General features: G+C 55.2%; 1 protein-coding gene across 1 annotated transcript in view; it reads left to right on the plus strand.

Moving 5' to 3' along the window:
- The first annotated feature begins 491 nt into the window (after window positions 1-491).
- IGFN1 (immunoglobulin like and fibronectin type III domain containing 1) overlaps window positions 492-17,270 on the plus strand; it is a 31,217-nt gene continuing 14,438 nt past the window's right edge. The window contains exons 1-11 of the mRNA XM_042976535.1: window positions 492-529; window positions 1,009-1,131; window positions 2,442-2,581; window positions 3,504-3,603; window positions 4,994-5,038; window positions 5,303-5,348; window positions 5,936-6,110; window positions 6,976-7,089; window positions 8,605-8,773; window positions 9,961-10,233; window positions 10,973-11,022. Coding sequence (XP_042832469.1) covers window positions 523-529; window positions 1,009-1,131; window positions 2,442-2,581; window positions 3,504-3,603; window positions 4,994-5,038; window positions 5,303-5,348; window positions 5,936-6,110; window positions 6,976-7,089; window positions 8,605-8,773; window positions 9,961-10,233; window positions 10,973-11,022 — 1,242 coding nt within the window. The 5' untranslated portion in view covers window positions 492-522. The remainder of the gene's footprint in view (window positions 530-1,008; window positions 1,132-2,441; window positions 2,582-3,503; window positions 3,604-4,993; window positions 5,039-5,302; window positions 5,349-5,935; window positions 6,111-6,975; window positions 7,090-8,604; window positions 8,774-9,960; window positions 10,234-10,972; window positions 11,023-17,270) is intronic.

Raw genomic sequence — 17,270 nt, forward strand, 5'->3', positions numbered from 1 at the left:
AATCTCAGAGTTAGGGGAGGAGCCAGGAGTCCCAGAGAATATCCCTGGAAAACTGACATTCCAAAATCAAGAGGGGGCCGTCCACTAAATAGCTAAAGGAATCCCAAACGCCAGGAATTTGTTTTCCCTGAGCTTCGGGCAGGTTATGTCTCACCCTCTGAGTGGCCATCAGGCCTGGGGACGCACTCAAAGGCCAAGCCACCAGCTCAGGCTGTTACAAGCTCACCAGTTACAGGCTCAGCCCTGTGGTCTCCATTACCTGGGAAAGGTACAACCAAGCACCAACCTGCCCTCTCCCTGTCTCTGGGCAGGGAATTGCAGGACACAAATCGATGTCATTAGGTGGGGTTAGAGAAGCTCAGGGACAACAACTCTACCCAGCTCCCATGCCAGAGAGCGACTGATGCCCCGATGGTGTGGGAGAGATGGGGTAAGACCAGCCTGCACCTCTCATAAACAATTCTGTCTTCTGTTCTCAGGAGATCAGCTGCCACCCTCGGTAACCAAAGAGGCACCCAAGCTATGGCAGGTGAGAGAAAAGCTGACCTCCCCTCCCCTGCCCTGCCCCTCATCTGGGCTTCTCACTGGGTGGAGAGGAGGGAAGGATAGGGCTCAGAGGTCTTTGGGACTTCACCTGTCTCTTGGCTCTTTTTAGTCTCGGCTTTGGGTTTTAACTTGTTTTCCTGAATAAAGCCCCCCATGGGGAACCCCTTCGCATTCTCCCTTCTCCAGCTTTACCCCCATGATGCTCCCAGGGTCTTCCCTGGGTGCTCCCTGCCCGCTTCCCAGGGGCTCCATTCACACTGCTGGAGGACTGTCAGATTCCACTAGAAAATTCAAACGCCCTGCTCACAGGCAGGAGCTCTGGGAGATAGTCCTGCCCCCTGGTAGGATAGTGAGGAGGGGTTCATGGTCCTTGGGTGCCTGGGTCGGTGCTCCATTGTGTCGAAGGGCCACCCACGAGGAAGAGTAGGAAGGGCTCATCTCCCTTTCCCCCACCTTTCCCAGGGAAGCCCCTCAAGAAATCCCGCCTTCATGGGGTGAGCATCCGGCAGCTGGTGGAGGAGATCCCCGAAGGCTTCAGCACCCCAGACTTCCAGCAGAAGCCCGTCCCCATGGCGCTGCAGGAAGGTGAGACCTGGGAGGGGAGCTGCTGAGGGTGTGTGCAGTGGAGGGGGCTTGGGCGCTGTCCTTCCCAGCCTGCTTCCCAGCCCCCAAGTCCAGCACCAGGCCATGCCGTGTTTCCTTATACTTGTGCGGTGCCTGCCTGCCTGGGTCCCCCGAAGGGCAAGGGACCTGGGGAGCCAAACGAAGAAAGGGAGTGAAGACATACTACGGTATGCTGAAACAAGAAATATTTGGGAATAAGATTGGGGGATGCTAACCGTGGAGCGGGAACGGTGGTGGTGTTTCTTAGCGCCCTCCCCTCTCCCTGCCTCCGAGCAGCTACTGTAGACACTATAAAAAGGAGTTAAGAGGCTCCTGGGTGGTTCAGTTGGTTAGCGCCCGGCTCTTGACTTCAGCTCAGGTTGTGATATGGTGGTGAAATCAAGCCCCATGTTGGGCTCTGAGCCAAGCACAGAGCCTGCTTGGGATTCTCTCTCTCCCTCTCTCCTGCCCGTCTCCCGCTTGTACTCTCTCTCTTAATAAAATAAAATAAAATAAAATAAAATAAAATAAAATAAGTTAATTTGAGCCGTGTGAGAAAAGTGCCCAGGAAAGTGATGGCAGCAAAGGCTTTAGGGGAAAGGGATGAGAATTGGTGTTCTTCTCCCAACACAGCTTCCTGCAATACCTTGAGTTTACAACATTCCGGTATAAGAAAAAGAATGGCACTTTATTTTTCTAAATCTGACTTTAAGTCACCACTCAACAAAGTCATGAGAAATTGTCTTTCATCACTGGGGAGGGCCCTTGGATCTTCACTCCTCACTGATCTCTACTGAGATGTTCCTGGCAGGAGCCCAAGGCATTCCTTGAGGGTACGCAGTGCCCAGCCTTCCAGACCAAACATGGAGCTCGGGCGCTTTTCTGAGGCTGGAACCCTGTGTCTCGGGACCATCCCACCTCGAGAGTGGACATGGAACCTACAAAAGACTCATCCCCTTCCCAGTCTTGGGAGAATCCTTCAGACTCCTTTCCTTACCCACTTGCAAAGAAATCCCCCATTCCACCCCAAGCCTGCTTGCTTCCCCTTCCACATGGACAGTCTAGCCACACTCTGTGATACAGAAGCCAAGCAGGCATTGTCTGGAAATTCCTGCTCTCCGCCTGGCATCATAAGAGCCTTGGAGTCAAGGGCACCAAGGCCTGACACCCTTTTTGGATTGGGCAGTTGAAATGCCTAAAGCAGTGAAAGTAACATAAATGAAAATCTCAATAAAGTACACTGTCACCCCTCCCCTAACCTGCCAATCTTTTGACCACTTTTCCTGCCCCAGGGAAAAATGCCATCTTTCGGGCCGTGGTCTGTGGGGAGCCCAGACCCAAAGTGCATTGGCAGTGCACCAAAGGTAACCTCAGTAACTCCAGCAAGTACGAGATCTCCTCTGCCCCTGGCAGCAAGGAGCACGTGCTACAGGTAAGATCTGAGTTCTCCCCCTGACCCAGGTCTACTCATTTCTTCCTGTCCCCTCGAAGGTCTCCCTGGTGGCCTCCAATCCCCAGAGGAGTAGGAGATGGTCCCAGTTGGGGATGAGTCCAATCAGCTCCATCCTGTGGCTCCAGGTCGCCTGAGCCAGATGTGGATCTGGCTGCCTTGCGGGTACCTCTGCTGATACCCTGGCAGGTGGCGGAGGCTGGAGCTTAAGAATTCCAGCTCTGGAGTGTGACAGCCTGGCTTCCGATCCCAGGCCCACCACCTTGGCCTTGGAAAGTTACTTACTCCTCTGTTTCTGTACCTCTGTTTCCTCTCCTGTAACATGGGGGTGATAACGGTACTTACTTTACGGTGTTGTTATGAATACAAAAGGTTGATGTAAAGTGTCTATTCAGTCCTGGCCTCCAGGGAGCGCTCTGTCAATGCCGGCCAATATGGGTAATAATTACAGCTACCAGTCATGGAACACCTACTATGCGCTGGGCCTTGGGCTACACATTTGACATAGACTATATAACTCAATCCTGACCATTCACTACTTTTTGAGATGTTATCCTCACCTTCTAAGAAACAAAGGTTCAAAGGGGTGAAGTAATATACCCAAGGTGCCGTAGCCCATAACATATGACAGAGATGATATTCAGTCCCAGATCCATCCGATCCAAAAAAAACCACGCGAGCTTTTTCTGCTATGCCACGTTGCCTCTGATGGCAGAGAGCTGGTACATCTGCTCTCTGTCATGATCCAGCTCTTTGTTTTGGGGTCTGACTTTCTTGATGAAGGCTGGGGGCTCCGCAAGGAAAGGGCTGTGTCTGGTTCACCTTTATACACCTATAGCCATGTCCAGTAAGTGGAGGAAAGGGAGGTGCTAGCCCCGTTCCCCTGGCCTTGGCCTCTCTGCAGATCAACAAGCTGACGGGTGAGGACACAGACGTGTACCGGTGCACAGCAGTGAACATGTACGGAGAAGCCACGTGCTCCACTAGGCTCATGGTCATCGAAGGTGGGCCCGTCCCCCTCCCCCTCTTCCTGTCTCGTCAGTGCTTGGATGTTGGCCCTGCTTTTCCCCTCAGAGACCTCAGAGGCTGTGCAGCTGGTGGGGTAAAAGGAGAGAGGGACACCAAGGCTGCTGCCCCATCTGGTGCCAGAGCCCTTGGCTTTACCCACTTCTGCGCTAACTCTGCATCTGGTTTAAAAGGCGCACACTCAGCAGATGCCCCACGGCAGAGGCTCTGGATGATATTCTCTTAAACCCTTGGAATGAGGGCAGGAGCTGGAGGTTGGTGTCTGGTCCTGAACCTTCTGCTCACTCCTTCAATGGGCTTCATTTTCTTCTCTGGGCCTCAGTTCTCCACTGTACAAAGGATCCTTTGTACAGGCTTATGTCAGAGGTGACAGTCAGATATGTGGGGTCGGTTTGCTTGCTTTGGCTTGCACAATGTTTCCAAATTTTAAGTTACTTGTCCACGGGTAATAACGGGAAGGTACATGTCTCTTGAGAAAGCAGATATAGTCTTTCAATTGGCTATACTGTATACAAGTAACAGAAAACCCTACTACGAATAGCCCAAGAAATAGACACTTGAGCATGTCACATGATAAGAAGTCCTGAGGTCAGAGTCCAGGGATCAAACCACAGCTCAGGGCTGTCATGGGACAGCCGGACTCTTCCTGTCTCACTGCTCTGCTACCCGAAGAGGCTGGTTTATCTCCTCAGAGTCATAAGACAACTGCTGCAGACCCACACTGAATCCACAGACAGAGGCACCGGGTACATCTGGCCCTCTTATCAAGAAAGCCAAAGCATTCTCAGAAAGTCCTTGGAGACTTCTGTTTATATCTCATTGGCCAGAACCGTGTCACTCACACGGCCACTCCTAGTTGCAAGGGAAGACAGTATTTAGCTTTTCCGGCCTCCTTCCTACTAGTGGGAGTGGATAGGTGATGAGGACGAGGATTGGGAATGGCTGCAGGGTCAGCCAAACGGCAGTGTCTGACTTCTTTGGCAACATTGGCCTATACCCCGAAACGGCAGCTCCCAGGTGCCGGAAGAGCCCCTCCAGAGACAGTTCAGTGTGCCGTCACCCACGGTCACCTCACTCACTTCTGCCACCTCCCTGTCCCTGCAGCCATGTCAGTGGGCCTCCCCTGCATGCGATGATAATCAGGTGAGTTCCACCTCCATCATGCTAAGGCTCTGGGGTGCCAAAGCTTATGACAGACAGACCATCCCCCCTATTGAGCCCTCTTGCTGAGCCCTTGCTGTGACTTGGAGGTCAGTGGAGAGGGCAGGGCCCTGGCACTCAGCTGGCTCTCAGGAAGACCCACCAATGTGTCTTGTTTCTCTCCCCATCTGTCCACATTAACTCCCTCCTCTCCTCCTGATGGTCCAGTTGGCTTTCGGAAGAATCGGAAGAGGCACAAGGAACCCCAGGAGGGTAGGTGGAAGGGTGGCCAGAAATCTCCTTGGGATTGGGGGAATGGGCTACTCCTTGTCTGGTGCTCCCTACCTGGCCAAACCCTTACCTTATGGAGCATAACCAGTCCCCAGGAGAGCCTGTTCAAAAGCTTGGCTGTCAGCCATGGACCACAGGTCCTCAGACTGCCCACCCCACCCTACCCCCATCGCTACGGAATAGCCCTGTGTTAGCCCCTGGGCATCCCATCCTGGGCTTGGGGCCTCATTCCTGCTCCTTTTCTAGACCTCAGGAAGGAGTTGATGGACTACCGAAATCTCCTGAAAAAGAGGTGGGTCTGGGCCCGTCCAGGGGCAGGGGTGAAGGCTCCCTGCTACTTCCATGGGCAAGCCAGGCTCAGCTCTCCACTCCACCGGCTAGGAAGCTAGACTGCAGGTGGCCAATGGGAGGAGGTGGAGGACTGACCTGGGAGCTCCGCCGCCTTTAAGCTCTATGTCCTTAATCATCTCTCCTGTCTGGGTCCTGATTTACTCCTTTGTAAAATGGGATGCTCCGCTAGAACAATGATATTTTTAAAAAAGTGTTAAAGTAACAGAATAATCTGCACTCTCCCCCTTTCCCCCGCCCTGCGCATCTTTCTCAGAAATACACAAAAAAAAGTTGTTAGGAGTGGTGTTTCTCCTGCGAGCAAGTTTGCACTGTGGGGAGAAGGCGGACGCACCCATCTCTGGGTCCATCGTGTCCTGACAGTGGTCAGTCCCAGAGCCCAGCTTCCCTGTCCCTTTCTTCCAGGGCAGAGAGGGCAGCTCCCCACGGGCCCCTCGCGGGGGCAGGGGTGGGGGGGCAGGCCCGGGAGACCAGCTCCTGGGGCTCCCCCAGGGCTCCTCTGGCCTCTGACCCGCCCACCCTGCTCCCCAGGGCCCCGCCTCCCACCAAGAAAAAGCCGGACCTGGAGCAGGTGTGGCAGCTGCTGATGACGGCCGACCGCAAGGACTACGAGCGGATCTGCCTGAAGTACGGCATCGTGGACTACCGTGGCATGCTGCGCAAGCTGCGGGAGATGCGCAAGGAACATGAGGACAAGATGGCCCAGGTACCCTCTCCTGGGCCGCAGCCCGGTGCCTCGCGGGCGCCCCCTCCTGGAGCTGGGCTTGGTGGAGGACCCGCCCTCGTCCGCACCGTCCCCGCCCAACCCCGGTGTCGGGCCAAGGACCCAGGCCTCAAAGTCCACGACTTGGCTTTAAAATCTGGCTCTGATACTTACTAAAATCTGGGGCTTTGGGAAAGTTAGGGCCTCCGTGTCTTGGTTTCCTTATTTGTAAAATGGGTGTTCTAGACATACCTGCCTCTTAGGCTTAGTGAGAGGATGAACGAGGGAAGGTCCTTAAGGCACCCAGCCCGGTGCTGCAAGGGCTTCCGGTCAGCTGTCAGCCTCCCCAGACCTTGGATACCTGTCTTATTTCTAAAAGCTTCCAGTGGAGGGAATTCCACAGTGTCCTATAAACTGCAGGAACTTCTGCCCTGGATTTAACCTAACTATAGCATCAGTCTGATTTTGTCTTCTGGAAATGCAAAACAACGAGTTTCCATCATCCTGAAAATAGTATTTTATCATTTTTGAAGGTGGTTCATCAAACATCCTGGGACTCAGTTTCTGTCCTCCAAGCTTTCTCACTGACCTTATCACAGGGCTTTGCGCACAGTGGGAGCTCAACTAAATTTTTATTGGACGGAATAACAGATGAACAGAAAAGCCCCCCCAGGTTCTCAGAGCACTTGGACACCTGGGGTCCTTTCTCGCTTTCCTTGCTGATCTGATGCCCTTGGAAAATTTCTTCCCACCTGTAAAATGGGCAAATGCATGCTCCAGTGGGGCCCTGGGGGGCTGGGGTCTGCGGGTTTGGAGTGCCCTGATTAGAGAGCTCAGACAGCTCCCCCGGCGGGTTTGTCTTCCCTAGTATGTCAACACCATCTCCAACCTGAGACACATCAAGGTCAGCAAGGAGGGGGTCGCAACGTTTGACCTGGAGCTGGACCTCAAGTATTCTGGGAGCAAGATTTACCTGTATAAGGTGAGGCCGAAGGAGCCATTGAAGGGGGAGGGATCTGGCAAGGATGCTGCAGGTCCTGGACGGGGAGGAAATAGGGGCCCACGGGTTCTCCTCTGGGAGCAATTCAGGTCCACAGATGGTGAGTCCTGCATCGTATGGAATTCCTGGTTCGGGTGAGGTCAAACTTCGCTGTGGACAGTTCGCAGAGTGCTCTTACCTCTCGTTACGCAGCCAGGTTCTCCAGCCAGGGCACGGGGACAGGCGGAGGCGGGGGTTAAAACAGGATTCTGAGAAGTCCCCCATCCAATTCTGCACCCCCATCCATCTAGCTCTCTCTCCAGAGATCTGACACATCCTTGCATGGGCTCCAGTAGTAACCGCCTGTCAACAGAGTGGGAACTGGGGCAGAGGTGTGTGTTGGGGGAGGAAACAGAGCACAGCAATTCTAGTTCTATGGTCAGACTCATCCTGGCTCCACCACTTACTGGCTGTGGGACCCCGGGCAAGATGCTTACCGTCCCTGTGCCTCGGGGTCCTCACATGTAAAGTGAGGGTCATGTAGGACCTATCTCATGGCACGATTAAAAGATGAATGAGATTATATATGATTTACCCCTTCTCTTAGCTCTGTTCTCCTCCTGCCCCCTCCCCCCTCCCCTGGGCTCGCCTCGGTGTCCCTGCTCCAACTGGTCCTGCTGCCTGTCACGTCCATGGTCTTCCCCGCAGCTGGGCTTCCCCTGGCCACCTTGTGTGACACTGCTGTGCCCCCCCAACCCCATCCTGCCTTCCTGAATCTGTACCCTCCTCTCTCTTTTCTTTTTTTCCCTAGTTCTATCTCTTTCTAATATACGTTATGTTGCCTGCTTATGATATTGGTTGTTTGTCTGTGTCCCTCGTAGAATTTTAGCTCCCTGGGGGCAGGAATCTTTGTTGTATTCACTGATGCGCCCCAAGTACCTAAAACAGTGCCTGGCACACAGTAGACAACCGAAGATGAGCTATTATTAGTATCTGGCACATAGCAAATCTATCCAGGCTTTAGCTAAAGTGGGCGTGGGTATAGAGTACTAGGTTTTGTAGAGCCCTGAGGGTATCTGATAGAACTCTCTCGCGCCCCTCTGGGAATGAATGTGCTGCATCCGCCCCCCTCCCCCCCCCCCCAGGCTCCTGGTGGTGCCTCCCTGCCCCCTGCTAACCCCCTCAGGCTGCTTGGTAGCTGCTCTACTCAATCTCAGCTGAGATCTCCCACTCTCAGGTGCCTCTTGGGTAACACTTACAGATTATTTACTCCATGGTGAGAGTCAAGGACACTCCTAGGACATTTATTCCCCTTCACCTTGCATTCCCTGTTCTCAAGGCCTCTGAGCCCTGCTCTCCACCCCCTGCCCCTGTCCCCCTCCCATCCCCCGTGTGGTTCCAACAATATGTTGTCTGGTGCCTGGGCCAGTGGGAGAAAGCTGTCAGAGTGGGGTTGGGGCAGGAGGTCCTGGGGACCCGCTGAGGCCCTGAACCCTCCTCTTCCTTTCTCTGCCTCAGGATGGTGAGATGATCCCCTACGGCTTCGACAACCATTTCAAGCACTGTCTGCGGCAGCTGGGGAAACGCTACCACTTCCAGATCCGGGACCTGCATCCTGAGGATGCTGGTATTTACCAGGTCAAGGTGGAGGATGTGGAAGTCTTCTCCACGGAACTGGATGCTGGCGGTGGGTGCTCTTCCCCTCAGAAGTTCGAATGGGGGAGATCCGTAAGGAGGGGGGCTCATGCCATGGTTGGGGGGAAGAGAAATGTGATGTGCCCCCTACCCCTGCCTTGCAAAGACTGTTCAGAAGAGGAAGATACACCCAGATGTTAAATTGAAGTGATCTCTGCTTTCCAAAAGTCTTGGTCCAAGGTCTATGTTCTCTTGGTGCTGAGTTCCAGCCACAGACATACAACATCCATGCCATACCCCTGCTCACAGACCTTCTGCAGCAGCCAATTATTTCCAGATTAGGTCCAAATTAATACCACTCCTCCTCATCACTCCTTTCTGATGCAGACTCTCACTTCCCAGACCCCCCCAGCAAGAAGCTCTACCCAAGTTAGGCACACTTGTGCCCCGTACAGACCTCTTCCTTCCCTGCCTCTAGTGCCTACACCTCACCTGGGAACTGTCCCTTCCTCCCTCATCAAACTCTGCCCCATCCCACAAGTAGCTGTGTATGCAATCTCCACCATCACCACCCCCGCCCCCCTCCACCGAAGCACTTGACAGCTCCAGAGGCTTCCTGGGAGGAGGAGAGACTGGAGAAGAAAGCTTTGGGCAGATAGAGTGTAAAGAACATGGTTCTAAATCAAGGTTGAGAAAAAAGAGGGCATGAGATCTCTGGTATGCCTGGGCATACGCCTGGTATAGGGGAGAGGCACAGGGGCTTTGGAATCAGCCAGACCTGGGTGTGAATTCTGACCGGGTTGCCTCTTGGTTGGGTAAAACTGGGGCAAATCGTTGAACTTCTGAAGCTTCTGTTTCCTTTCCTATAAAAAGGAAATAATAATACCTACCTTGGAAATGGTCACAAGAATTCATAAGATAACATATATAAAGCACCGGCAGTCAGCATATAGGTTTTCTTCACGTACCCATCTTACCCCGAGATACAATTTCTGGATTTAGGATTATAGAATTCCAGAGCTGAAAACAGTCTTACTATTCATAACCTAATTATAATCCCTCATTTTATGGGGGGGGGGGACTATCACCTGGGGTAAGGAGGTGACCTGCCCAAGATGACACAAGGGGTTTGTGGCTGAGCTGGTCTGAACCTGGGCTTCTGACCAAGCAGCCCCACCGTGTCAGGTCACACTGCGTCATGTTGCCAAGCTGACACCCCCATTCCTACCTCCCGGACAGCCATCCCCGCCAAAGTGGTGGTCCCGCTGGCCGAGGCCCACTGTGAAGAGCAGGGTGATGCCGTCTTCGAGTGTGTTCTCTCCAATCCCTGCCCCAATGCCACCTGGAATTTCCGGCACCGGCCACTCCAACTCAGCAACAAATATGAAGTGTCTGTGTCTCCTGATGGGCTGACCCACCGTCTGGTGGTAAGGGGGGCCCATTTCTCAGACATGGGCCTCTACTCGCTAGGCACTGGGTTCCACAGCTCTAGCGCCTGGCTGGTGGTTGAAGGTGAGTGGTTCACACCTCTGTCTTTCCCTGCCTCTACCAAGGCAAGCCTCAGGGCCGAGGAGGGCATGGAGAAGGTCAGGAGTAGGGGCTCCCTTTGGTCAGTCATTTGCTTTTGAGGATTCCTTCCCTGTCAGAGAATGAGGAAGGCTCCCGAGATCTATTCCTGAGCTGTTGTGATGTAGGCCCTTCACTGCCAGCCGGGTCGACCTCAGCTATATCTCCTCCACGAGGCCTCTGGAATTACTCTGGGGGTGCAGATCCAAGATGGCCTGAGGGTCCTGGCCAGCGCTTGGCCCAAGTTCAGTATGGGTGAGAAGTCCCTCGGTTAGGCCAAAGAACACCCTTAAATCCCCCTAGGGATGTGGGCTCGAGGTGATCTCAGGAAACTAAACTGGGCATTTGTAAGGCAGATGGTAGGGCAAATAGATCTTTTAAAAACCATGCAACTGCTCGTGGCAGTTTGATAAGGAGATGAGTTTGGGGTTATGTGTTTTCTCCAAAAATCCTCATGAAGCACATGGCAACAGCGGGATGGTCTGTGGCTTGAGGGCTGGGGGAGGTGGTGATAGGATTCATCTATCAGTGAGCTGGCACACCCTGGCTTCTGAGATGGTCAGGTTTTTCTCTACTAGGGAACCTGAAGGTCAGTCAAAGCAGTTGGGGTCAGACAGGTGCCTTGGCCTGATGTAACGGGTCTTTTCTTTTGTCTCTCTGTGGGGCCATTGACCTCTCACCAAAGCTGGGAAGGATAAAGGCCTTATGACCACAAGTGATGACCACCAGCTGAAAGCAAAAGGAGCCCAGACTTCAGAAGCAGAAGATTCCAGGAGCGTTGGTGGCAAGGGAGGGAAACCCAGAGAACAGGGCCCCCTGGAGGGCTCCCTTAATGGGGCCAGGCCTGCTTCTGAGCTACAGCTCACAGCTGGCTCGGAGACAGGTGGCCTTGGTGGGCATGGCTATTCCTTGATGGAGGGTGATGGGGCAGCTGGCTCAGCCTGGGGCCCTGGACGGGCAAGAAAGGGCTTTCTGGAAGCAGAGGGATACACAGTCACTCCCCCTGGGGAAAATCAGCTGCACAGGGAGGGAGGCTGGGACAGAAGCCTTCCAGGGAGCCCCTATCCACAGGGAGAAGGCCTGGAATCAGGTTTGGGCCTCATGGAAGGTCAACAGCAAGATCACGGCAGGGACAGTGATGGGCACAGATGTGGTAGGACAGCAGGAGGCTGGGAGGCTGAGTCCAGGCACTCTCAGGTTGGAGGCCTGGGAAGCGGTGGGGAAGGAAAGGAATACAGAGAAGATCATCAGAGTCCCCTGGACAGGCATAGCCAGGAACAACTCTGCAGTGCTCATCTGGGACCTGGGAGAGGAAAGACAGCTCTGAGGGGATCCCAGTCTGGTCCTGTGGGCTCTTGGTCAGAAGAGGAAATGATGGAGATTTTGCAGGAGGAAAGCCTGGGTGAGGTGGAGGGAGGGGGTGATCGGAGCAGGGAAAGGCAGAAAGGAGCAACAAGGGCAGTGTGGGGTAGTGGGACTGACCTGGGGGAAGCCAGAGACAGTCATAGGGCAGGTGGTCCTGGGGCCCAGGAGTACTCTGGAGAGAGAGCTTCTAGCTCCAAGGCAGGCATAGGCCCTGAGTCCTGGGGCTCTCAGGGAGGTAGAGATGCTCATAATGGGGAAGCAAGGGGTTTCTGGGGGCCAGAGGAATCTCTAGGAAAGAACTTCCAGGAATCATCAATATCTGGTAGCAGAAAATTCCTCCTGGGACGAGAGGGGCCTGAGGACAAAACTGAGGGTTCACTACAGGCAGATGATCGTGGCCCAGGGAAGTCTGTGGGTGGGGGAAAGGGCTACAAAACTAGCCCTGGGGGCCCAGGAGGTCCTGGGGGCTGGGAAAAGGGCCTACAGGGACTCCGGGGAAGGGAGGGCCAGGAGACAGCAGGGGGCTTGGGTGAGGCAGGGCATGACTCCGGAAGCCTCCAGTATTCACAAAGCTGGACAGCAGGGCAGTGGGGAGCAGAGGGTAGTGGCAGAATAGAGTCTGAGAGCACAGGTCCTTGGGATGACACAGGGTCCAGCCTCAGCAAAACTGGGGCTCACCATGGGCCTGGAATGTTGGGGTCTAGTGTAGGGGATGGTGGTGTGGGTGGTGCCCAAGGGGCTGGACTGATGAGATCTGGTCAGGGGGTGGATACCAGAAGCCACAGACTAATTGGGTCTCCAAGCCTGGGTGCTCAGGGGTCTGGGAGGACACTAGGAGACCCTGATGGGTTAAGAGGTCCAGGGACAACAGGTTCTGAACCAGACTTCTGGAATGGGTCAGGGGCCTCCAGAGGACAAAGACCCAGAGGTGAGACAGGCTATGAGGATGGCTTAGGAGGTGCAAGGAGAATAGGATCTAGGTATGGTGGTGGCTTAGGGTATGCCAGGGAACTAGGTCTTGAAAATGCGGCTGGTTATAGTGATGGCTCAGCGACGTCAGGAGAAATGGGATCTGGTCATGGCACTGGTTGTAGAGTTGCCTCTGGGACACCCGGGGGAACAGAGTCTGAGGAAGGGGGTGGTTATATGCATGGCTCAGGGATACCTGGGGAAATGTGGTCTGGAAACAAAGATGGTTCTGGTCCTGCAATAAGGGGGTCTGGGAAACTTGCTAGTCTCAAGAGTGGCTCAGGTAGCCCTGAAAGAGGGCCCATGGATGAAGCCAGGATACATCCAGAGGCCAGGGATGCATCCAGAGGCCAAGGGGATACTGGCCCTGGGGGAAGGCATCATTCTCATGGTGGCCTAGGGAGTCCTGGGACAGTGAGGTCTGTAGGTAGAGGTGGCCACGGGGCCTCTACAACAGTGGAGACTGTTGGGGAGGGACATGCGGAAGCAGAACCAGGGGTCTCTGGAAGAATAAGACCCTGGGGTCAGACTGGAGACTATGGGGACTTCAGAGCCTCGGGGTCTCTGGGGGCCTTTGGAGAAGGAGGCCATGAAGATGGCTCTGGGGGAGCAGGAGCCATGGAGCCAGGGTATCTGAAGGCAGGAGGCAAAGTGAATGATGGGGATAGGACCAGGGACCTTGGTGCTAGGGCCTCTGGAGCTGGAGCTGGTCATTGGGATGATACCAGGTTCCCTGAGGCACTAGCTCCTCATGCTGGGGCCAGTTCCAAGAGCCAGGGGGATTATGGCTCTGGTGATGTGCCGGGTTATGGGGGTGGATCAGGAATTCGAGAGCCTCAGCAAATTGGAAGGAGAACAGCTTATGGAGAAAGGTCAGGGGGTCTTGGGCCTGGGGGGATCGGGCCAGGGGGTGAGGCAGGTTATAAGGATAGTATTGGGCCCTCTGGGGGAATAGGGCTTATAGACGAGGTGGGCTATAGGAAAGATCTGGGAGCTCCTGAGGGAATGGGTTCAGTGGGTAAGGCAGATCATAAGGATGGTTTGGAGGGTTCTGGGAGAATTGGGTCAGGGGGTGAGATAGGTTATAGGGATGGTCTGGGGGGTTCTGGGAAAATGGGGTCAGGGGGTGAGGCAGGTTATGGGGATGGCTTAGGGGGTTCTGGGAGAATGGGGTCAGGGGGTGAGGCAGGTTATGGGGATGGCTTAGGGGGTTCTGGGAGAATGGGGTCAGGGGGTGAGATAGGTTATAGAGATGGTCTGGGGGGTTCTGGGAGAATGGGGTCAGGGGGTGAGGCAGGTTATGGGGATGGCTTAGGGGGTTCTGGGAGAATGGGGTCAGGGGGTGAGATAGGTTATAGTTATGGTCTGGGGGGTTCTGGGAAAATGGGGTCAGGGGGTAAGGCAGGTTATGGGGAAGGCTTCAGGGATCCTGGGAGAATGAGGATGGGGGGTGAGGCAGGTTATAAGGATGGTTTGGGGAGTTCTGGGAGAATGGGGTCACAGGGTGATACAGGTTATGGGGATGGCTTGGAGGGTTCTGGGAGAATGGGAATGGGGGGTGGGGAAGGTTATAAGGATGGTTTGGGGGGTTCTGGGAGAATTGGGTCAGAGGGTGAAATAGGTTATAGGGATGGTCTGGGGGGTTCTGGAAGAATGGGGTCAGAGGGTGAGGCAGGTTATGGGGATGACTTGGGGGGTTCTGGGAGAATGAGGATGGGGGGTGGGGCAGGTTATAAGGGTGGCTTGGAGGGTTCTGGGAGAATCGGGTCAGGTTATGATGATGGCTTGGAGGATTCTGGGGGAATGGGGTCAAGGGGTAAGGCAGGCTATGGGGATGGCTTGGGGGGTTCTGGGAGAATGGGGTCAGGGGGTAAGGCAGGCTATGGGGATGGCTTGGAGGGTTCTGGGAGAATGGGAATGGGGGGTGGGGAAGGTTATAAGGATGGTTTGGGGGGTTCTGGGAGAATTGGATCAGAGGGTGAAATAGGTTATAGGGATGGTCTGGGGGGTTCTGGAAGAATGGGGTCAGAGGGTGAGGCAGGTTATGGGGATGACTTGGGGGGTTCTGGGAGAATGAGGATGGGGGGTGGGGCAGGCTATAAGGGTGGCTTGGAGGGTTCTGGGAGAATCGGGTCAGGTTATGATGATGGCTTGGAGGATTCTGGGGGAATGGGGTCAAGGGGTAAGGCAGGCTATGGGGATGGCTTGGAGGGTTCTGGAAGAATGGGGTCAGGGGGTAAGGCAGGCTATGGGGATGGCTTGGGGGGTTCTGGGAGAATGGGGTCAGGGGGTAAGGCAGGCTTAGGGGATGGCTTGGAGGGTTCTGGGAAAATGGGGTCAGGGGGTAAGGCAGGCTACGGGGATGGCTTGGAAGGTTCTGGGAGAATGGGGTCAGGGGGTAAGGCAGGCTTAGGGGATGGCTTGGAGGGTTCTGGGAGAATGGGGTCAGGGGGTAAGGCAGGCTATGGGGATGGCTTGGAGGGTTCTGGAAGAATGGGGTCAGGGGGTAAGGCAGGCTATGGGGATGGCTTGGAGGGTTCTGGGAGAATGGGGTCAGGGGGTAAGGCAGGCTTAGGGGATGGCTTGGAGGGTTCTGGGAGAATGGAGTCAGGGGGTAAGGCAGGCTATGGGGATGGCTTGGAGGGTTCTGGGAGAATGGGGTCAGGGGGTAAGGCAGGCTATGGGGATGGCTTGGAGGGTTCTGGGAGAATGGGGTCAGGGGGTAAGGCAGGCTTAGGGGATGGCTTGGAGGGTTCTGGGAGAATGGAGTCAGGGGGTAAGGCAGGCTATGGGGATGGCTTGGAGGGTTCTGGGAGAATGGGGTCAGGGGGTAAGGCAGGCTTAGGGGATGGCTTGGAGGGTTCTGGGAGAATGGGGTCAGGGGGTAAGGCAGGCTATGGGGATGGCTTGGAGGGTTCTGGGAGAATGGGGTCAGGGGGTAAGGCAGGCTATGGGGATGGCTTGGAGGGTTCTGGGAGAATGGGGTCAGGGGGTAAGGCAGGCTATGGGGATGGCTTGGAGGGTTCTGGGAGAATGGGGTCAGGGGGTAAGGCAGGCTATGGGGATGGCTTGGAGGGTTCTGGGAGAATGGGGTCAGGGGGTAAGGCAGGCTATGGGGATGGCTTGGAGGGTTCTGGGAGAATGGGGTCAGGGGGTAAGGCAGGCTTAGGGGATGGCTTGGAGGGTTCTGGGAGAATGGAGTCAGGGGGTAAGGCAGGCTATGGGGATGGCTTGGAGGGTTCTGGGAGAATGGGGTCAGGGGGTAAGGCAGGCTTAGGGGATGGCTTGGAGGGTTCTGGGAGAATGGGGTCAGGGGGTAAGGCAGGCTATGGGGATGGCTTGGAGGGTTCTGGGAGAATGGGGTCAGGGGGTAAGGCAGGCTTAGGGGATGGCTTGGAGGGTTCTGGGAGAATGGAGTCAGGGGGTAAGGCAGGCTATGGGGATGGCTTGGAGGGTTCTGGGAGAATGGGGTCAGGGGGTAAGGCAGGCTTAGGGGATGGCTTGGAGGGTTCTGGGAGAATGGAGTCAGGGGGTAAGGCAGGCTATGGGGATGGCTTGGAGGGTTCTGGGAGAATGGGGTCAGGGGGTAAGGCAGGCTTAGGGGATGGCTTGGAGGGTTCTGGGAGAATGGGGTCAGGGGGTAAGGCAGGCTATGGGGATGGCTTGGAGGGTTCTGGGAGAATGGGGTCAGGGGGTAAGGCAGGCTATGGGGATGGCTTGGAGGGTTCTGGGAAAATGGGGTCAGGGGGTAAGGCAGGCTATGGGGATGGCTTGGAGGATTCTGGGAGAATGGGGTCAGGGGGTAAGGCAGGCTTAGGGGATGGCTTGGAGGGTTCTGGGAGAATGGGGTCAGGGGGTAAGGCTGGCTATGGTGATGGCTTGGAGGGTTCTGGGAGAATGGGTTCAGGGGGTAAGGCAGGCTATGGGGATGGCTTGGGAAATTCTGAAAGAATTCGGTCAAAGGGTGAAGCAGGTTATGGGGACGGCTTGGGGAGTTCTGGGAGAATGGAGTCAGGGGGTAAGGCAGGCTATGAGGATGGCTTGGGGGGTTCTGGGAGAATGGGGTCAGGATATGAGCCCGGTTATAAGGATGGTTTGGGGGTTTCTGGGAGAATCAAATCAGGGGGTGAGGCAGATTATAGGGATGGTCTGGGGGGTTCTGGGAGAATCGGGTTAGGGGATGAGGCAGGTTATAAGGATGGTTTGGGAAGTTCTGGCAGAATCTGGTCAGGGGGTGAAGCAGGCTATAGGGGTGATTTGGGGGGTACTGAGGGACTGGGGTCAGGAAATGAGGCAGATTATAGGGGAAGCTCAGGGGTATCTGAAAAAATGGGGTCAGAAGGTGAGGTGGGCTACAGAGATGGTTCAGGGAGTTTCAGAGTAACAGGCACACCGGCTGGAGTGGGGGATGAGGGTGTACCCAGAGACCAAGAAGCCATAGGGCAAGGGTCAAGATACTGGACAGCGTCCGAAGGGGCTGATGGTGGCACAAACTCCAAAGATGGCTCAGAGAGGGGCAGAGGAATGAGGCATTTGAAAGGGGCACATCCAGGACTGGGCTCTAGGACGACGGGGATGCCAGCAACTACAGATGGTGCAGCATGCAGGGACGACCCTTCGGGCGCAGGGGTGTTGGGGATTCAAGGAGG

Source organism: Panthera tigris, chromosome F3 (assembly GCF_018350195.1).
Source record: "Panthera tigris isolate Pti1 chromosome F3, P.tigris_Pti1_mat1.1, whole genome shotgun sequence".
Lineage (NCBI taxonomy): Eukaryota > Metazoa > Chordata > Mammalia > Carnivora > Felidae > Panthera > Panthera tigris.